Source organism: Columba livia, chromosome 10 (genome assembly GCF_036013475.1).
Source record: "Columba livia isolate bColLiv1 breed racing homer chromosome 10, bColLiv1.pat.W.v2, whole genome shotgun sequence".
Taxonomy (NCBI): domain Eukaryota; kingdom Metazoa; phylum Chordata; class Aves; order Columbiformes; family Columbidae; genus Columba; species Columba livia.
Window position 1 is genome coordinate 19378986 of NC_088611.1, and position 21525 is coordinate 19400510.

Consider the following 21525-nt stretch of genomic DNA (forward strand, 5'->3'; position numbering starts at 1 on the left):
GCTGGAGGCTATAAAATCCATCTCTAGCACATAGCTTATCATTGCATCGCTCCTTGTACCTCCTTCTGCTGCTAGTAGTGGGCACCTCCTGAAGCCACCAAAGAGCCAGCACATTGAACAGGAGGTACAAACATCTCCAGTATCATTGCAGCACTGAGATGCAATAAATACAGCATCACAAGGCGCACCCCATCTGAGTCCTTTTTGGATTTATCTCCCTGCTGCTGGCCAAGCCCTGAGAATGGCTGTTAGCAGCAAATGCTCTAAAGACATCTCCTTCCATTTTACAGGGAATGATCAAGTCTAATGGAGTTTTCAGGAAAAAGAGAACAAGGACTTTTGCATCTACACCCACCCAGCAGCGGCTGCTCATAGGCAACTGAAGCAAAACTCCACCAGCGTCACGTCAGTCTCAGAGTGCCTGTGTCTGCTGTTCCTATTAAGCTAAAGGGAAATCAATCTCTCTGATACTGCCAGGAGTAAACTTGGAAAAGACCCAGCTGTGAATATGCTCCCCCTGCACCCTTGCCAAAAGGAACAGCCCGGCTGTGCAGATGTGTGCAGGACTGAACTCGCCGCCTTCCCATGCCGTGGAGAAACACGACTATGCAGAGACTCCCCTGCGGCTGGGGAGCTGGGCAGAGCCACACACTTGCAGGGCACGGCGATGGGGAATGGCTGAGGAGCTTCTGACCTCCAGTCACGTTGTACTAATTTCCCATTGAAGAAAGCCCTCTGGAACCGGGGAGCCAACCCCAGAGATACCCACACCCGGCGGCTCCAAACAAACATCACCTTTGAACCTCGTGTCAACACTGCCCAGTGAAGCAACATCTGTCCAGAGAGCAGGCGTGGGTCAGGTTTGGATCAGGCTTCACGTCAGCGATGAGGCTGCAAATCCCCAGGCAGTGCAGGGACCGCTCCAAGGGACAGCTCTAAACCCACTGCTCGCTCCCTGAAAAGGCTGGGAGAGCAGCCAAGAGATGGAGGGCTATTAATCAAGTGGCATTTACAAAGAGAAGAATAAGGTGTGAGCACTGCTGTGACAAGAAGCCAGGACTTGTGGCCTCAGCACCCCCCCATACCACAGAGGTGACATGGGGTGGGAAGGGACCCACAGGTCACAACATGCCCTGTGTATTAATTACCGTGCAGGTCCAAAATGTTCACCGGCACACCTCCTCCATGCGTATACACCACGGGTAGAGCTGCAAATGCCTGCCCAAGCTAGAGGCTCGCGGATCTGCCACTTGAGCCACCACAGAGACAGTGACACCTTCAGAACAGACGTTCTGGGGAGAAAGCAGCGTCAAGTCCAGCTGGATAATGCTCTGGGGGAGTCCATGAAAATTAAGTCCCGTTATGAAAAAGCTGGGTCTCACCAGAATTGGGTGCTTCTTCAGCACAGCAGGTCTCAGCACCTGCGCTCAGCCATGGTTTGTTTACATGGCCACGTAAAGGATTCATCCAAGCATGACACCAAACTCGGACCTGAGGCAGGGCAGTTTGCAGCATCTCCCAGCTGCGGAAACAGCTTCAGAATGCAACACGCCACCACAAGGGTTTGGTGACAGCCATCAGGCTGAGCGGCACCGCTGGGAACACTGAATGCATTTGTTTTTCATTGCCCCAATGCATCAGGGAGGATTGCTGACAAGGTGGAGAGAAAGCAGGACATGCTAACAGAGAAGGAGGCAGACGGCTTGAAGGAGCCAGGTTGGGCTGTCCATGGGGCTGGGAACGGCTGGTGCTCGGAGAGTCCAGCTGTAGGTGCAAGAAGCTCTCACCACTGTGCAGGGAAGGACCGGGGACAGTGTGTACAACCAGGACAGCAAAACTAGGCAGACACTGAATCCAGATGGACTCACACCCTCAAAACCAGGTTCTCGACCATTCTTAATACAGAACAGTGATTTTCACCTCAGCACGGAGCTGCCAAAGGATGTGGATTACGCGGCCACGCTTTCAAGCATGGGTAGACGGTGACACGACACCTCAGCTATGGATGTCGCTGCTGAACCCGAGAGTGACAGAGTTGCTGCAGTACCAACCAGCGGGAGAAAAACTGCTTGCTTCTCCCATGAGAGACCAACTCCCAGCTCTGCCCAGCCAAATTCCCATCAGTCTGCTTGCTCATAAATTTATAAATCTTTTATCTAATGAAAGCTCATCCAAATATGAAGAGGAGCACTATGGGGAAACCAGGAGCAGGCAGGGCAGCCAGGCTGTTCCTCTGCCGGGCTGCAGGAATTCCCCGCTGACTGGCTCAGGGTGGGACACCTCAGTGCCCTAAAGCTAAACCTGCTCAGTGCCATCCCACGGAGCTCAAGGGAATGGATTTGCGCAAGTTGAACAGATTTTGAATTCCTTCTCTGAGGCAAAAAAGGATCTGGTCCATCTAGAAACAAAATTCAGGCTTCTACAGATCTTTGCGTCCAACCCTGCAAAAGGTGGGAGCTGGAAAGGGTTACGAGGCAGGGATCTTCCGAAAGCATGTTCACCCCAGTAAGGGCTGCTGCAAAGGGCCTGGGAAAAACAAAACCTGCTCAACAGTGTCCAAAAAACAGTTGCGGAGAGCTCAGCTTCCCTGACACTGGCAAGCCAGCGTAAAGATGTCCCCACATCCACAGGTGCCACCAGGCTGGGTGGGCAAAGGGACAGCACCAGCTTCAACACGGATCTCCAATGGCACAGCTGGGGTCCAGACCCCACGCAGGGCTCTCGCACAGCTGCTCACAAACTCTTCCGACTGAAAGGCCATTTGTCAGGTGGCTGCCCAGGGCGAGTCACAGCGATGCTGGGGCTGCCGCTGAGATGTATTTGCCAAGTGCAGGGGAGCGTGTGTGCACAGGGGAGTGTGGCGTGTTTGCTTTTTGCAATCGCTGTGTCTGCGGGGCTCAGACTGTAGGTCAAACAACATCCCTTGAAAGCACACTTCAGGACAACACTGTGCTCTGCCAGGTTCAGCCCAGCGAGACAGGGAGGAAATGTGGGGGCTGTTAAATGGTGGGGTGGTAGTCAAGGCTATTAGTCGCTGCAGGTTCATCTGGCTGCTGGGTCTCCTTGGCTTCATGCACAGGAGAACAGGCACTGGTGGCTGCTGAAACCAACTGTGCTGCCTCCTGCAAAGGACATACTTGGAGGTTGGACCCTATTTATCAGAGCTCTACAACTGACTTTACTGGAATTACATTGGGTGCAAACCTGCAACAGAGCAAAAACGGGGCTGGCCAGAATAAACCATGGCAGCTGGTGATGAAGCAATGATCCTGGCATCTGGAGATGAGCATCAGGGAAGGGGGAGATCTGCACAGGGCAGCAGCATGTGTAGGTACCACATTTAGCAACACCTCCCACCATCCGGCCCTGCTGAAACCATTTTATTGCCAAGAGGGTGGTTGTATTTGAAGAGAAAAATTAAAAGATCCACGTGAAACAGTGGGGAAATTGTAGAGGGCTAGTAGATGAATATAGACCTGTCCCAAAGCTGCAGATCCAGAGAGGAGACAGAGATGGGGTGTCCCAGTTTACAGCAGCACAAACTCCGCAGGTGCAGGTACATGTACAGGAAAGCGCAGATTGTTCTGACCTGGACAGTACAGGCTGGGAATACAGGGCTCAAGTCTCCACGGACAGCAGTCACTCCCCTTCACCCACCAATTATTTTACTGAGGGGAAAAAAATCCCCCCAGGTCTCAGGGTAGCTCCATTTGTCTCTTTTCTCAGCACCAGTGCAAGCCTTGAAGCGAAGGCAGGACGATGGCAATGGTCACCCCAGAGCTACTCAGTGACATGCTCCCTCCCTCTCAGATCACCACTAGTCTTTAACTGCCTTTTAACAAGGAAAGGTTTGGGCATTTGCCCAGCTGTGCCTCAAAGCCTTGATGTCCACTCCTTGGTGCTGCAGAGGTTAAGAAGAGTTAAGCTCTTCTTTGGGTCCTCAGCTCCAAGGGGGAGCAATGGGAGTTAAGCACCTAATGCCTTTGTAGTTTCCTGGCTTCTGATAGCCAGTCCTGGAAGAGACAGCTGTGTTTGCACTGGGATTAGGATGGAGAGTTTGTCCTGCTCTCCATTCAGATGCTTGTGGGAAGCAAAGAAAATGCAGCACATAATAAGCCCCAGCACCCCCAGGAGTGCCCTGGCCACTGTGTGAGCACTCATCTCCCAACCTCAGACCTTCCTGACAACCACCAGAATGTCCTTCTTGCACCAACACACAGGCGGAGGTCCTACCACTCCCAGGAGATGCTTCTGTGGAGTCCTTCCAATCATGGAATCATAGAATCATTTGGTTGGAAGAGACCCTCAAGATCATCAAGTCCAACCATTAACCTAACTCTGGCACTAAACCATGTGCCTTTTTGTAGGATAAATAGGAGTGTTGGGGCTTGGGGATTGGGAACAAAGCAGGAAATGCAAGTACAAATAGCCGGGCTGGGATGCCAGATGGATGCGGGGCCAGCAAGGGCTGGATCTACCCAACAGAGCGACCAGGATGAGTATCTCTCCTGCAGGCACAGAGTTAACTCCCAGTGCGCTAAGCCCCCTCCTTTCCCCTCCTCACACATATCAGAGATTCTCAGGAAACCATAGAAAGCCAAGAAAGACTAGAAGAAGCATTCCTTGTGAAAAGCCTGGCCCTCGGGAGCAGATGGGCTTCATTACTGCCCTGCTTCCAGCACTGGATGGGGCAGACTTTTCTACCACGACAGGTCACGGGTACAGCATTTCATGTCTTCTTCAAAAAAGGTAGAGCTGAGGGTTTTCCAGCCCAAGTTGCCCAACGCCTTGGCTGATAAACATTGCTGTACTTTGAGCTCTGGCTCCTCAAAGGCTGCATCCTGGGCTTCAGAGCACTGAGAGCAGGAATCTGAGCCAGGGAAAACTGCCCCATGACAAAAGCAAACAAAAAAAAACCCAAAACAGAAAAAAAAAACCCCAAAAACACACAACAATGCTATCTCAAAGGGTGTCTTAGATTTCACAACCCTGGCCATGCTTGCAGCGCTAGCCAGGGCAAGGGCAGCGTCGCCCTCGTTATCTGGAAGGCTGATGACATGTGTCAGCCAGCTGCAAACATCATCCAGGCTCAGAAAGCCGAACCGCGTCCACGTCCCAAGGCAGCGCCTGAATTTCAGCCTGAAAATACCTTTAAACAATGGGGAGGAACTGAGGTCTAAAATAAGCTCTTTCCTGTTCTGAAAAAAAAATCCCTGGTTTCTTAGGGTCTGCTAATATCTAAGTGTGTATCTCCGTTCACTGAGGTCCAGGTGCATTTGTAAGTTCAGAGACTGGTACTCTGCAGGACCTCAGTCAAATCACTTACAAATTCTATAATCTCTATCACTGTATAATAATTTGTCCCCCCTTGAAGGGAAAAATCTTGAAGGACAAGTAAGAGCTGACTGACAGTTCACAAGAGCAACTCCAGACTTTGGATGCACAGCTCAGAAAACTTGAAAGGACAGACTTGCATAGATCAGAAGCAAGAGCTTCTCCATGACCTGCTGGTGCTGAGAGATGCTGGGCTGGGCAACAGAAACCATCCTAAAGTTGGCAGAGGATGGTAGCAATGGGTATCTTCTGTTTCCACCACATCTAACCACACCAGAACGATGAGACACAGTTTCCTGCCTGCGATATGAGTTACATGTGGTGGTGAAGCTTCTGGCATTGCTGCTCATCCTCCTGCGACATCCTCATCCTCTTCTCTTGGGCTGGTGAAGTGGTACCTCAGCTTCAGGAGCGGCTGGAGGGGGTTTTGCTCTGTCAGTGCCCAGAGGAGATCCAGCTGTTTGATGCAGCAGCAGATAAGGATGGAGAAAGGGATCTTGCTGCTTTGCTGCTCGCAAACCTTTCTGGAGTGGTATCTCAACCTGGGCACTACTGTGATCCTGGTTCTGCTATCTCTTGTGAAAGAGCCAGATCATGAGTATGTCTAAACCACTGAGTATGTCTAAACCACAAAGCCTCATGCAAGGTTGTAAAAGAAGATGGGGGTATAGGAACCAGCCTTAGGCTACTGCTGCTAAAAAGACGTAAGAAGCAACGTCTGGATGCCTCAGTCAAACAGAACCAGAGGAGAAATGAAGCAGCATTTTGAGATTGAGGGGTTTTCCTTCTTATTGGAGAAGGTGGTTCAGTGCTGGAACAAACTAGAAACAACTGGAAGCGGAGCACTCCCCATCCCGCTGCCATGTCCTCTGTGCCACCCAGCCACCTCCAGCACACACAGGTCACTGGACCTGATACACGAAGGACAGGGCAAGAAAAAAACAGCCCAGCTCTTACGCAATGGTCTCCTGGGATCAGACTAAATTATCTTCCCCTCTTTCCTTTCCTCAGGCTCCCAAAGGTCCCTCTTCTTTCAAATACTTCTGGGATTGTTCCCTAGCCTGCAAGAGGACTTATTATCAAATAGCACTGGCCAGAGATGGAAGCCTTGAGAGGGGGAAGGTTATGTAAAATGTTTCGTATAGCACCCGGTCGCCTCTCATTAGGAAATATGTTCATTTAGGACAGAGGAGCTGCTTTTTAACTGCTTAGGAGACTACAAGTCCGTGCACGCATCCTTCTGGCCCCTCACTAGCGGCCCGAAAACTGCCAGCTCTCTGGATGTCAGTACAAGTTACTTACTCATGGTTTCCCCAAAAGACCTTACCATTGGGGTGGCCCCACAGCACATTTAATTAAGGTCTGCAGAAACCGCAGATGCAGATGAACACAGGGCCTTACCACCTGCCACTGACCTCCCTCTGCCTCCTTCAGATGTCCTCCCTTCTCCCCACCCCACATCTGCACCAGCACAGTCATCCCCAGCTCCACCGCTGGTGGTAAGAACTGTGCGGTTCCCCTAAGAACAGCAGTGACCAAAGCTTTGATGTAGTCAAGGATCAGCAGCTTCCAGCATTTACCACCGTGCCAGTCTAGACTCGCTATGACCGCAGTCAGACGAGACAACGGACAGAGAGCCCCACTGCTTATTCCTACCTCGATATGCAGAAAATGCACGATGTGCAGAAGGCAGCATAGCCACCACTAACGATGAACCATCCCTGGAGGAACACTAGAGGAAGACCAGCTCAGAAGATGTATGACAATCATGACGAGGCCAGGCAGGATCTCCTGGATGGCTGTGGGTCAATACCAGTAGAGCCAAGTCCCCCTGATGGACCACATCCCTCCCAGCACCAAGCTGAGATCGCAGGTTTGCCCGGGAGCTGAGCGTACCTGCCCACATCACCAGGCAAAACACAGGAGAGCCTGGAGATGCTGAAAGGTGACAGCTCCAGCCAAACCCCGTAACTGCCCACTACCACACTCCTCGCAAACTCCACCTGCCAGTGTGCTCAGCACCACTCTAACACCTCCCTGCAACGCGGATATTCTACTCCTGGCCACGTATCTGTAATTCTGGAGTGAGACAGCTGAAACCAACAGGACAGACAGGTCATTACTGTCTCAGAGCAAACAGGGGACGGTGCACATGCTGCAGCTGCACCCCACAGCCAGGGACAAGGACTGCAGTCCCCGTCACCGCTTGCTGGTCCAGCCAAAGGCAAGCAAAGCCAAAGCAAAGCAACCAGGGGTATGAAGTCAATCCTCACTCAAACTGCCATACGGATGCTCTCCCTGGGGAGCAACAAGACTTTCCTCTCCCGAGTGCCCGTGAGGTTGGCAAACACACACAAGCCCATCTCCGCCTCCAGGAGGTACAATGGGGGATTCTGCCACCGACTTCAATACAAGCAAATTCAGCCCAGCACCAAAATAACCAACTCGGCAGCGCTTAGGAACAGAGTTATTTCAGCACATGCTGGCATGTGGGTGTTCCTAGGGTAGAACAAGAAACCCTTATTTCAGCACAGCCACGGAGCTCAGTGCAAACCGCTCCAGCGCTCGACCGCCTGGATGGCGTTAAAAGTGGGAAATGCAAACGGAGGAGTTAATTCCTGCTCCTCCAGGCGAGTGAGCCCTTAGCGCTCTCAAACTTAAAAGGTTTCTAGTTATATCAGCTTTCTCCCCAGGTTGTACCGCTTATACTGGTCACAGGATGGTTCAATCTCGATGTGCTGTTAGAAAGGATTGATTCAGCATGTTACACATCACGGACTGTGGGTAGCCCAGGAAAGGTGACCTGCTGGATCCTCCTAAAGAGGGAGAAAAGGATCTGACTGCTCCCAAGAGGAACTTGCAGCACTGCTGCTTTTTCTAGCATTTTGCTTCATTATTATATAGAAACCAAAAGAACTCCAAATAACCTCAAGGCAACCATCACCTTATAGATTACACTTTTGTCTTCAAATTATTTACCTATTATTATAACTTGTAACTTCTAAAATTCAAGTAGTTTGCTTCAGTTTGCTTTCCTTTGGGATAAAAAGAAGCCATTTTTAGCTTGTTTCTATTTTGTATATGGTAATGACCTTTCCTCTGCTAGTGAGTTTCTCGCAAAACTAGAGAGGAAAGCAAAAACTGTAAACTGAGTAACAATAAGTGAAAGAAATGGAGAAAAAAACAATGAAGGCTGGACACAGGAAGACAACTATGTAGCTAGAAAATAACCAGATTTTAGAGAACATCAATATCACTTCAATTTACCTCTTTTGTGAACCTTGAGTGGCAAATCTGCAGCGGCTGTTCACCACCCTCACAGATAGGCTTCCCCTGAGTGACAAACACCACCAGTTAAGCATGGCTACCCCAGATCAATCACCTTCTACAGGACCTTTCAAAAATCACACCTGCCCCATATGAAGGAAACCAATTTGCAGCCTATTCAGGGCATTCCCAAAGCCTCAGCTGGCCAGCACCTCTCGAGGAAGCGTTCCAAACCCAAAACCCCCTAAACCCGTCATGAGATGCCATTGCCATTACTGTCACCTGGTTTGCTCTGACCTGACGGGAACTCTCTGTGAAACTGTTGAGATCACGCAAGGGATTAAAACCAAGTAAGCACAGAAAGTTCTGCTGACTCAGACACGCTGAAGTCTCCTTTTGAAAACCAGAGTCCTGAAAAGAGCCACGTTTTCCAGTCAAATACTAGAAAGCGAATCCCATGTAAAACGCAATCCTCTCTCTTTTAGGAGCCCTGGAGATTGGCACCAATTCAGTGCTGCACTTTCTACTGAACAGTCCCAATACTAAAATAAAGATGCATATATAGTTTATTTAAAAAAGTTACTAAAGAATACAATACTGATTGTGGTCTTCTGGGATTACAAGAATTCATTTGACAGACTTCACATGCTCTTATAGAAATACCAAATGCTTGCCAAAACCCAACTCCTCTTCAATCTTATTCAGCCAACAAGTTAAGACTTTTTAAAAAATTATTTTTAGGAAAAAAACACATTAAAGTGATGAAGCAGTCCCTATTAAAGGAGAAGCACGTTTCATTGAGTCCGCACTGATAAAATTCCACTAACATCTCAGTCAAATCAGTCTTCTGAATGTTAAGATGCAACTTTAAAGGCCCCATTGATGGATTGCTGCTGTAATCAGAACACATTAGTACACTGTTGGAACTACAGGAATTACCCAATAACGTCTCTTAGGAAAGAAGAGCTAATTTCCCCAAAAGAACAGAAAGCAGACAGGGAGATAAATAACCCCTCCAGTAGAAAACTGTTTATATTTCAGTTCTGTTACTGCTGAATTGTTTCCCAATGTGGCAGATATTTCTAACAGCATACGCTAAAGAGGTCCCTTGAGCAACTCAACCACATTCTCCAGGACTTTTAGTGACTGTGGGTGTGAAATAGGCATTTGTGGAACAGAGCAGCTCCTTTGTCTGTCCTGACCCCCGCGGGACCGCACGAAGCTGGACCCAGTTTCATGTCCTGCTTTCACTGAACGCGGGGACACCGAGCGGGACAGTGACCCTAAAGCAGCCTGCTTGAAAAACGAAATCTCAATTTCATTGGAAAACGGCCGCGCTGAGCCGGTAAATCGGTTACACGTTGCAAGCAAACACAACAGCGAAGTTCAACGGTCCCAGTCGAGAAAATGTGCAACCTCCGGGCGGGTTCACCGGCTGACCCCAACTTCAACCCCCCGGCCGAACGGCCCCTCCGCACCAGACCTGCTCCCACCGACACCGAAGTGATTTTAGGAGGCGGCACAGGGACAGACCGCGGTGCCCGCACCCCGACCCGCTCCGTGCCGCCAGCCGTCCCGCGGACCCGCCGAGAAGCGCCGAGGTCGCGGTAGACCCACCTGGGTGGAGGCTGCTCTGGAAGTAGAAGACGAGCAGCAGGAACGAGCCCAGGCAGGCGGCCAGCCCCAGCCGCGCCGCCCGGCTCCGCCGCATCCTCCGCCGCGGCTCGGCGGCGGCAGCGCCCCGCGGCCAGGGCCCGCCGAGCGCCCGCCGGCCCCGCACCGCCCCGGGCGCCGCTCCGCGCCCCGCCCCGCTCCGCGGCCCCGGGGCCGCCTCGCCCCGCCGGCGCCGGCAGGAAGTGACAGCGGAGCGGCTCGGCCGCGGGAAGGGGAACTTGGCCCCCCAAGTGCCCCGCAGCGCCGGGGCTGCCGCTGGGCGCCCACAACGCGACTCGCCCCATCCAGCCCCGCCGAGCGGCGGGGGCAGCGGGAGGGGCTGGGGGTGCGGCCCCGGGGGTTGGGGGTGTCCTCGCCCGGGGCTGTGTCCGCTCCCTGCCTGCGCTCGGGAGTACGCGCTTCCCCACCGAACTGCCGAGGTGGCTTTAGAACTCCTCGCAGGGGAAGGGAAGAGTTACTGATGTGCTGGCGGAGTTTCCTGAGGACTTTTCGCTGCACGTTCAGCAATTCGGAAGCATCACAAAGTTTCGTAGCCTTAAAATATACCTTTTTTTTTCTTTTTTTTTTTTTTTTTGGCTATCCCCCTGGCCATACAGTCTTTAACTGAAAGCAATAATGCTTCTGAGTAATTCAAACTCAAGCAATGCTGTTACATAGAAGGAGGACCTAATTTTCCACTAATCTCTGCGTGATTTTGGAAAGCAAGAGCGCAAAGCTCTCTTACCGCGTCCTCTAACATCCAGGCTCTGTAATTGCAGGCAAAAAAAGCTCTGAGCTTCTGTTGCCCTGGTTTTGAAAGAGCAGCGATGCTGTTGACCCAACTCTGTAAAACACTCGAGATCTACGCAGAGGCCACTTGCCAAATTAGAAAGACAGCCGGATTCCCACTGACAAGTCAATCACTGCTTCTCTCTGCATCCCCAAAATGCTTAGCTTTAAAAAAAAAGAGAACAGCTCAAGGAGGAGCCACTAAAAATGACAAAGAAAGCCTGCCTGTGTGTATATGCTGACCTTCATTCTGCGCTCATTTAGGACAGAGTAAATCAGGAGAAGGAATGAATTGCAGTGAATGAAGCTGGAATTAAATAAAAACCTGAGCAGCACCTTGCGGGCCAAGTTGAACTATGACCATGAAATTACACAGCTCTTTAAAGTCCCTGTTGGATGCTCTAGAGCAAACTCATTTTCACCAGAGGCCACATCAGCCTCGCAGTTGCCTTCAAAGGGCCAAATGTAATTTTAGGGCTGTATAAATATAACTACGCCTATGAGTTTGACAGCCCTGGTCTAGAGAGTGGCGACAGAAATGAGACAACAACTGGCATATCCAGCCTGTGCAGTGGGAACCCCCTTCCAGTAGTTTTCCAGGAGCTGGAAGGTGCACTCGGACAGTAGGTGAGTTTTTCACTATTTGTATCTTCTAGTACTTGAACACTGGAAAATCTGGACCAAGGCTCTCACAGGAGCTAAGGAAAATAATCATCCTCTTAGCTCAACTTCTCTGGGTCCAGCAGGAGAAATAAAACCAGTACAAGTGACCCAACTTCACCCATAGTTGGATATTCCTTTTAAAGAAAATACAGTAAAACATCGCAGTTGAAGCTCAGACACTGACCTGTTGAGTCCTGCTGACTGCTGTCTGTGTTTCATACCCGCAGGGCAGGGCCGGGGCCATCTGTGATCACATCAGATATGCATGGCCAGTTCTCTGACAGTCCGAGGTGAACGCGCTGTTCACATCTGCGGGGCTAGATGAGGTAAGGGGAAGCACATCATGAAGATTTTATAGGATTCCTACTTGGATTTATCTGCAAATCAGGTTGGTTCCACGTTAAAACATTCTTTTTAGAAGGACAAACCCATTTTCAAGGGGAAAGAGGTAGACTATGGTAAGAGCTGTCAGGGGACAATGACACCAGCTGCTGGGAGGTCAGGGCTTTGCTGTTGCCTAGTTCTGTGTGTGAGAAACCACCCAGGTCCCACATGTTGATGTCTTGTACCCTTCCCCTTCCCTGCATCCCCACCATACAGAAAGAAAGAGCAACCCCAGCCCATGAGGCAGAAAACAGTGCCTGGTGCTTACCTGGGAAGAGAGGTCACCCCAGAAGCACAGGGAATTAAGCTCTCAGACTCCAGAACTATTATTCCAAGCCTACTTCTAAGGGAAATCAGATTCAGTCTGCATTGGAGAAGTCCATCCATCCATCTCCAAGCCCCACTGGTTTGACTGGAGAACAACTGAGGTGCGACGCACACATGAAAATACAAGTGCTCAGCGGCACATGTGAAATAAGCGTGGTGGTTTTCTGCGGGCAAGCGTTGAGCCTGGCTCTCTAAATCTGCTGCTTTGCCAGGTTAACTGGAAGAACTGAGAAATTAGGATTTGCTAGAGACTGGCAATGGCTCCTTCCCTGCCAGGCTGTGAACTCCCTGTGGAAGGGCCACCATGCTGCCTGTTCACACCATGGAGTTCAGATCACGGAGGAGCTATTTATGACTGTAAAGGCAAGGCTGATAACCAAGAATAATGGTCAAAATAACATGGTATGGTGGAAAATTATTTGTTCCTGCTGAGGCCTGGGACTGCATCTGACTTGTGAGTGAAGAGGGGGTGTTTTTTGCCTGCAGAAAGATGCGTTGCCTTCGGTGCAATGCATGCTTGATTCCCTCCCTGCTCGTTAGCAGCGCTCGTTACTGTCTTCCCAGCAGGTTTTTCCCAAATGCCTTGCTGTTTCCCAGGACCTCAGTGCCACCGAGCGAGATTAACCCCAAGCTTTGGTCTGATGATCATGTTGAATGGAAATGAAACGTTGGAAACTGAGGAGTCCATTGAATTCCTCCTCAAAACCAGGTTTTCCAGCTGCTGTGAAAAGGAGCCTTTCTAGAAGATATTTTAATTTTGCACCCGGTTATTTCATTCTGGAGCTGGAATGCCATAGAAATAGTTTTGCCCTGGCCTTATGCTGGTGAGACCTCCATCTGCTGGTGGCCAGGCACCAGTGCACAATGTGTTTGCAGCCGGAGCCCCCAAATTTTACCAAACCAGGAAGGGCTTGGGCAGATATGTAGGGAACTACACTGATGTACTACAGGCTTTCTTCAGAAACCAACATCTGGGGAGCTATTCACAGAGATTGCTGGGGGTTCTCCCTCTCTGATTTCTAAGCACTGCATCAGACATCACCCTCCCTCCAGGATTTCTGCAGGCCCCAGTGTATCCTGATGCTCAGTGCTTTGCTTTAAATGTTATGGCATATATAATGTGCCAGCTGAGAGGGACCTTGCAAAGACCCAGCTCATCCCCTTCTTGAGCAGATGTGTGTGCAGCTTATTCTGACAGTTTCCCCAACATGGACACCTTATGATCTTGCCAAGAAATCTCTATCAGCTCTACAAGCCCTAAAAAAAATTCCCACCACCTTATCTGAACCATCCTGGTCATAACTGAGACCCACGACATTTTGCCCTGAAAGACATGCAAGGCACCTGGCTCCGTCACATTTTTGTATTAACCAGGAAAGGTTAATTCTGCTAATAGCACCAAGCTGGAATACTTGCTTTCTCAGGCAGTACATTGACTTTCCACCATCTCCTATAGTCCTTTTCACCTGCAGAATGTGAGTTTTCAAATATTATTCCATTAAAACACTAGTGTTTATGCCCACTTTGCACTGATACACAACAGCAGCAGAGAATCACACTGGGGTGGACTTTTCACCATTAAGTACTGGAGTAAATACTTGCAGACTCAGTATATAACAGAAGCAGGTTGGATAAAAGGTAGAATTTACATTCAATACCTCTGGAGAGGTAACTGGAGAATTAAAAGTACCTATAATAAAACTAGATGCTTGGTGGATCTTTTAAATATGTGGCCAGATTTTGCCACTTGTTCATATAAAGTAGCACTGATGCCTTGAGGAATCTCCTTGGTCTTAGGGGGACAGGGCAGGGAACAAGCAGCCAATTCAAAAGCCACTTCACACCCTGGGAAATCCCACTGACTTGGTGGGTATGACAGTGTATGTTGCCTAAAATTATGCAGGTTCATATGCCTTGTCAGGGAAAAAAGTACTAAGGTTTAGGATAGTGCAGTTAGCATCTGGTCCTGAGTAGTTAATACTGTAACCTGGCTAATTGCATAGCTTGGTGATCTTCCCATTCCCAAACAAAATGGTAATCACTTCCCAGAGATCTTTCTGCAATTATCTCCTGATCTTCTGGGAAATCTTCCTAGAGATCAAGAATTAAAAGCTGAGCTCTCACTTCGCATTGTGAAATGCTGGCCTCCGTCAAAATAGAGTTCAAGAAATCATTCATTTAACTTTCTTGCTGCCACAATAAATAAAAAAAAATTAAAAAAAAAAAAAAAAGAAAGACCAAAAGCAGCAGCTGTTTGCTTTTAAAAAGACCAGCAGTGATGGGAGCGAACCAAATTACAGGCTCTGAGGGCTACTCTCTGCCAGCAACACTTGCATCAAAAGCCATTGGTATGGTGGAAACTCCCATCAACCATTTACTCAGTGGTGGCAACTAGGGACTGTGTTTGCCTTTTGTACCGGGCATTTATATTTCATTAGTTTATTCACTGTCACCTGCTGGGAGCTTGTTCTCTGCTGATGTCTGATTTAGAGGCTCTCATGAGGAAGGGATGTGATTTACAGACACACACTAGAAAGCCAATTGCCCTTGATCTTAGCACAGCGTTGGGAATGGCCGTTCCTTCCAACAAGAGCAGCAAACCTGTCAAACCTCCCAGCAGGAGCGCGAGGCTCCGGCGGTCAGCGTTTGCTTCATGCTCTGCTCTTTTCCAGCAGAAAGCTGCAGCCTCTCTCCCTTCTGCCCAAAGCACCGGCTGCAACCGCTCAGCTCTGTCTGCCATCCCCGTAACAGCTACATGTTGCACAAAGAGAAGAGGATGCTGCAGTGTTGCTGCAGGGCTGAGGTGGGAGCCAGCTAATGATCTTTCCACCCAGAGGGAACCCTGGATGCCCTGGAGCAAATTACCGCTGTGGTCCTGCCCATCGTACATCAATGCACAGCGAACGACTCAACACAGCTTCTGCATGGCAAGGGAACACAATTCGTAAGGAGGGGATGGAGAGAGGTAATTTTTCTACTGTGTCACATAGATCTCTTGCGAGCAAGGCTTTGCACAGAGCAGGGACTTGTATACTCAGTGCTCTTTTTTACAGTCTGGTTATGGTGTCTGGGAAAGAGGAGTCAGAGCATTTCAAGCACAAATAGATCTTGCAAGAAAAACATGTTTCAAGCTTCCCTCTGTAAGTGGGAATTTGTCCCTCTCATTCCTTAAGATCTTCCGGTTTCCTGGACTTCAATCTATTTACATTGACTTGATCATGACCAGAACCCCAGGACCAACTGGCACTTAGTGCCATGATCTAGTAAACGGACTAGAGTTGGACCAAGGGTTGGACTCGATGATCTCTGAGGTCTTTTCCAACCCAGTCGATTCTGTGATTCTGTGAAATGATCTGGTCTTGTGATCTTTTATGTCCAAGCAGCCCGTGGCCAAGATATAGAACAAGAGGAAGAGACCTTAGTTTAAGTACCTTGGCTGGAAAGTTCCCTTTCTTAGCATAGCAGCAATGAGCACAAGATTGTGATCTGGGGTGTTTCATTCTCCAACTCCCTCGGTCTCAGCAAAAGCAAATTTGTTCTCGAGAGCAGAGTGAAGGGTTGTATTGGGTGAGAAATGCCCATGGCCAGATGAAGCAGCTTCTCAGCAGGGGTTTGTGTGCTGCAGAGTGCTTCTTCCCTGCAGCGTTCACTTTGCTGCTGTTATACACGCATCCATCTGAAGTGGCTCCAAATACAAAGGGAAAGAAAAACCAGTCTGTAAAAAGAAAACCAACATAAGTTGCCATCAGTGGTCAGAGCAGTGCTATAAAAGTCTCCTGACCCACAGAATGAGCACGCTGAGAATGTTCTCTTTCTCCTTAAAACCTTGTGTTACAGGCAGGGAAGGATGTCTGCTATGTTCTTGCCCTCTTGCATCAGGGAAGCCTGGTCAGGTCTGTCCCTTCTCCTCTCCAGACCCCATATCTTGGCAGAATAATCAGACCATCCAGAAATACTGACATTGCTGAGGGTCCCTACAACGAAACAACCTGGTCCTGGAGGAAGAGGAGAATGAAAGAAGGCAATGAATGGAGTGATGTTTTCAAAGAAACCCATGTGGCTTAGGTACTGCCCTCACTGACCATGTTTAGATGAGTCTTTGGGTTCTTAAATCCCTTTAGCACTGCTGAAACATTCCCTCATGACTAAAATGGAGTTTCTTGTTTACTGAAGGGGTACGATTAAAGTAATAATCATCATCCTCTAAATAGCATTTGTGAGGGTGTACCCTGCATGTACTGCCATAAAGTCAAACCCAGGTTTGTTACTGCAATTTTAAGCATAGAGAACTAATTGCCTAGACATGACAGGCCTGGTCAAATCCAATCTAAACACCTTTGGTTACATGGAAACCCTGGCTGAAAAAGCATATAAGTATTCTTTGTCCAGCAATCGTCCATGACTCTCTGTGTTTTCACTCTTCTAGGAAGCCTGAGATACTATTTTTATTTAGACTAAAAATAATAAAGGCTTTTCTCCAATCCTCTGGGTGCCCTAATTGAATTATGTCTGCATTAGTAAACCCCAGCACTGCTAAAACCAGACAACCACCTAACCAGAATGTCTAGGAGCCAGATCTAGGAGGCATGGTGTCTGCCACCTCCAGAAACTCGATCCAGAGGTGTCTTTTGCAAGAAGTTTTGTCCTGGCAAGTTACCAAATCAGCTTAGGATGGAGTGGAGAAAGCACATTCCAAGTCTCCGCAGAGAAAGCCGAGCCGGCTGGCTCCTCGCTTTTATAAAGAAATCTTTCAAATGAGGACTTTGGTCCAGTGTTTGCAGAGTCCATCAAAGACAGAAGGGGACAGGGCATTGGATTTGCAGCTGGAGCTCTTATTACTACCACAATTAATTCAGGAGAAACAGCCGCAGTAGCCCTGCAGACTGCAGCCCAAGCAACTTAGATCAAAGGTTTGCAGGTAATGCCTTCGCCTCTTCTTGCAAGTATTAACCATGGAGTGATGATTCACGAGTTTCTGCATCATGTGCTCCCAGAAACATAAACCTGTGCGTCTCAGTTTCCAAATGCTTTAAGAATCATAGAACCATTTAGGTTGGATGAGACCTTTAAGATGATCGCGTTAGGTGCAGCCCAGAGACAACATGCCCATCCAATCTGCCATGGGTACAAGCCTGACCTACAGGGTGACCTCCTGTTTAAGCACAGATGGTCTTGCTGGCTGAGTTACTGATGATATATTGCACTGCTCAGGGCATGGCCAGACTTCTCTCAGCACTCTTGGGCAGTAACACTAGCACTGCCAAAAATGTTAAATAACTGCCTGGCTGCTACCAAATCCATATATTGATGGCAGGTAGCTCCTGTACTTTTAAAGCAGTTGCTGTATTTCCAGCTGGTTGCAATGAGATGGGTTCTACCCTTTTCAGCATGGCTAAAATAATCCACAGAAAGACCTATGAGCTTGACCTTCTCTGAAGTTTGCTTTCAGTGAGAGCGGGGAGAGAAAAAGCTGATTCTTTTCTACAGATGTTCTCAGCAATAGTGTCATTTCAGCAAAGCCAGAGAGAATTCAAATGCCTCTTCTCAGCTGAGGAAGAAAGCGCAGTCATATGCCTTCCCCAAACCTCTTTTCCAACTAACAGTGCAGCCAGTGTCATTGAAAAGAAAAAAGGAAAGAAAAAAACCAAAGAGACAAATAATAAGGTTTGGGTTTTGGTGGGTTTTGTTTGGTTTGTTCATTTCATTTGATTGTTTGTTTTGTTTTTCTGTTATTTCTGTGGTTAAAGCTACAGAAAAAAAGCAGCAGTAGCCCTTTACAGCAGCAACTGAATGTGCTGCTGTGCAGAGGTTCAATTCAGTGAACTGGGCAGTCTTGAAAAGAAATTGGTTTTCTAACTTCAGAAATTAATTTAAACAAAACATTATTATCTCTTTCAACGGGGGCATGTTCAGGAAACACCAACCAGACACAGCCCAAGGTAGCTCAGGCATATTTTTCAGTGTTTCAAACCTGAAGCAATGAGAACCGCACTGAAGCTTGCTCTGTTCTATTTCTGTTTCACATCCTGGAGCTAACAGAGTGGAGGCGCTTGAACAAAGTGCTTCAGTCAGCCTCTCTTGGCTTATGCCCTGAGATGCCCCTGCCCAGCAGTTCAGTCCTACAGCCCTCCAGTCCTTCCAAGGGTTCTCCCAAATAATGAGATGGGGCAGTAAAATCACCCTCAGCCTCCTGGTTTTATCAAAGCAAGACTAAGAATACATAATAAATAATGAGGGACTTAAAAAGCGCTGCTCAAATTGCAGGGGTGATAGAGAAGGACATGCTCTGAATGAAATATAAATTAGGGGAGCGCTGCGCCATGGCCCCCATCCAAGCTTGCATGGTGTGGGGAGGCCGAGGCACCTGTTCTGACTCCAACTTTGCACCACGAAGCTGGTGAGATCCAGCAGCTGCTCTGTGCATCAGCCCTGTGCTGAACGGGGATCAAATCCCTCTGGGCTGAAAGCACCAGGCTGGTGTTGCTTTTTAATGATGCCCACAGGCCATGTGGAAAAGCTTCCTGCTGCCCAGCAAAGCAGCTGGAACTGAGCAGTGAGATAATCAATGACAGGGAACCATGATTACACATTATCTAGAAATATGGCTGGCCCAGAGTATAAACTCTGGCGCCATGCAAGGAAAAGATTAGGAATTGGGGGAAAAAAACGTAATAAAGCTGTGTTACCCTGACAGTTAATTCTCATCCACACTGCAGTGCAGTACATATGGCTTTGCTGTCCTCTCCTACTCTGCTTTCTTAGCTATATTTCCTCTGGTAGTTGGTTTTTAGCCAAGCAAACTATTCCTGCAGAGCCCAACAGAGATTCATGGTGCAAAATCAGCCGGCCATGCGAGTCAAGGCTGATGCTGGCTTTCCAGGACCTGCTCTCGAGATTTCCAAAGCCTGACAAAGCAGGCACGACTCCATGGATCTCGTGAGCCACTGATTGACTACACAGGAATTTATAGTTATGTGGTTGCTACAGCTGTCTCTAAAGAAGGGATACACTTCACTAGTTAACATTTTCCAATGAAATCTTAATTGGCCTGTGCAGAAGCCAAGAAAAGAAAACCATTCTCAGCTGGAGTCTCAGCAATGTGTTCTGCAGTCAGTCAGGACAAGTGCACAGTAAAGAGAAACCTAATCCTAAATCCCAGCCTTTGTGACCCAGGCTAAGAATGGTAATGAATAACACAAAGCAACATCTCATTTTGGACGGTGTCTCAAATACCTGTGTTCCAAGAAGTCTGATCTGCAACTGCGTGTTGACTTTTGTGAATGTGACAGTGAACCTTAAAAAAAAATTACTATGAGAAGGTTATCGAGGAAAAGGAAATCAACAGCAACATAGAATCACTTCATGTGCTTCCTTAATTTGTTAAATAATGGCTGAGTAAAGTAAGAATATGTAACAGCTGAGTGAAATATTAGACTGTTCAGGAACACATGGCAGTGCTAAAAGTATCAGCTTTTCCTGCACAGAGAAGTGGTGGTTTTTCTATATGGACATAACCAACAAAACTTTCCATCCACTCCAGCTTTTGAAACAATTAATCTCATGGAAACCAGAGCTGGAAATCCTGCTGGGGAACCAAATGCTTTAAAAACAGTACTTTGCTGAAAGATCCAAGAGCAGTGAAAGCAAATGCACCTGACTTTCTGGGCTGTGCTCAGATAAAGCCTTTTAGTTGCAGTGACAGATGTGAATACCTCTGTTCTCCCATATCAAACCTTCCTTGCCAACTTTAAATCATATTAAGTCCAAAATAGGGGGTTTGGGGTGTGGGGGAATCTTTCCTTACATAGCTTTAGAGAACTATTTTTCTCCTTATCCAAAAAGCCCTTCCACCCATCTACCCTTAATAATATTGGCAGCAAAATTAACCATCAACCTGAAGAAACCCAGTTAGCACGAGCATTTCCCAGCAGATCAGTGTCCAAACCCCCTCCAGATGCAGAAGGTGCCATTTCTGACAGTACAGGAGTTGGTACCAAATCAGCATCTGCATTATCCCAGTTCCCAGGACCCCTACACACACCAGGTGCCAGAACATTGTCTGAGACAAAGATGGACCTGGCAGCCAGGGAAAGGGAACATCAGCTCCCAGTTTTGGTGGCTGACTCCAGAGGGGTTGTAAAAACTGAAAAATGTTCCCAGCGTGGTTGTCCAAGCTCATACAACCAATGAAAATCGGTGAAAGATACATTTGCTGACTTCAGGGAGGGCAAAAAGGTACATTTGACCACCTGAGATGCTCTTGGACCACTATCCTCCAGTTCAGCAGCCAAGGGCAGATTCACACGGGCTCAGCCACAGAGGGAATGGGAAACGAGACCCTGCGTGGATTTGGTGAAGAGAGGGAGAGGGGACAGCAGTGAGCTACTCGATTTGGATGGTGGGAGAGAGGACAGGAGCAGGGATAGCAGATTATCCAGGAGACAGACTGTGACATGAGGCCATGAAACAGGCTGTGATTTTACCACTGGTTTCATACTGGCTCTCAGGACAGCTCTGCCCAACACCAGAAAGCACATCCAAGACATGACAGGTTTCAAGTCCAACACGTGTGGGTGGTAGAATTCCTTTTACAAAAAGGAGAAAAACCTCTGCCACAACACAGTAAGTAGTAAGAACAACATTCAATAGCACATCTCCTCAATCTTGGCCATAGTACAGCTGAAACATTTTTGCTGAAATTTAGAGCAAATTAATCAGCATGAAGCAGACGCTCTCTGCTTGAGAAGCTTCAATGCAAATAGTTGCAATTTGGCAAAACTATAAGCAGCTGAAATGAAATTATTATTGCTGGAAGTGCTAGTCTATTTTAACAATAGGTGGTGTACCTGCATCACTTACCATACACACAATATCTAGTATTGGGATGACAAAGACAGAAATGAAGGCTGGTACTGTTAATCACTAACACCTAAAGCATTGTAAAGAAGTCAGGGAAAGCAGCTTTTTCCTTGGAGTCGAGAAGTGGTAATTTCACCCTCTCTTGCAGAGGAAACACTGGTTGCTGAATTTAAATTTTCACAGATAAAAAAAAAAGCCCTCCAGGTGATTTCTAATCCATGCAGTTAACTGAGCTCATGAATTTTGAAA

The 21525-nt window shown here is 48.2% G+C and overlaps 1 protein-coding gene and 1 long non-coding RNA gene across 6 annotated transcripts in view; one reads left to right on the forward strand and one right to left on the reverse strand.

Annotated features, from left to right (window-relative positions):
* Positions 1–21525, reverse strand: part of CHST13 (carbohydrate sulfotransferase 13) — a 58199-nt gene that overhangs the window by 17077 nt on the left and 19597 nt on the right. For 3 of the 5 annotated variants that reach the window (XM_065075644.1, XM_065075645.1, XM_005507530.3), the window contains 2 exons: positions 15849–16132; positions 11891–12023 (listed from right to left, as the gene is read on the reverse strand). Coding sequence is in view for 1 of the 5 variants with exons in the window: in XM_065075643.1 (XP_064931715.1) it covers positions 10219–10312 (94 nt within the window). In the remaining 4 variants the exon portion in view is untranslated. Of the gene's footprint in view, positions 1–10218; positions 10883–10999; positions 11121–11890; positions 12024–15848; positions 16133–21525 lie in introns of those variants that run through there. The other 2 variants (XM_065075646.1, XM_065075643.1) reach the window with 2 other exon arrangements.
* LOC135580476 (uncharacterized) lies at positions 11219–14652 on the forward strand. The gene is made up of 2 exons (XR_010475146.1): positions 11219–11670; positions 11934–14652. It is a non-coding gene; the product is annotated as an uncharacterized LOC135580476 (long non-coding RNA).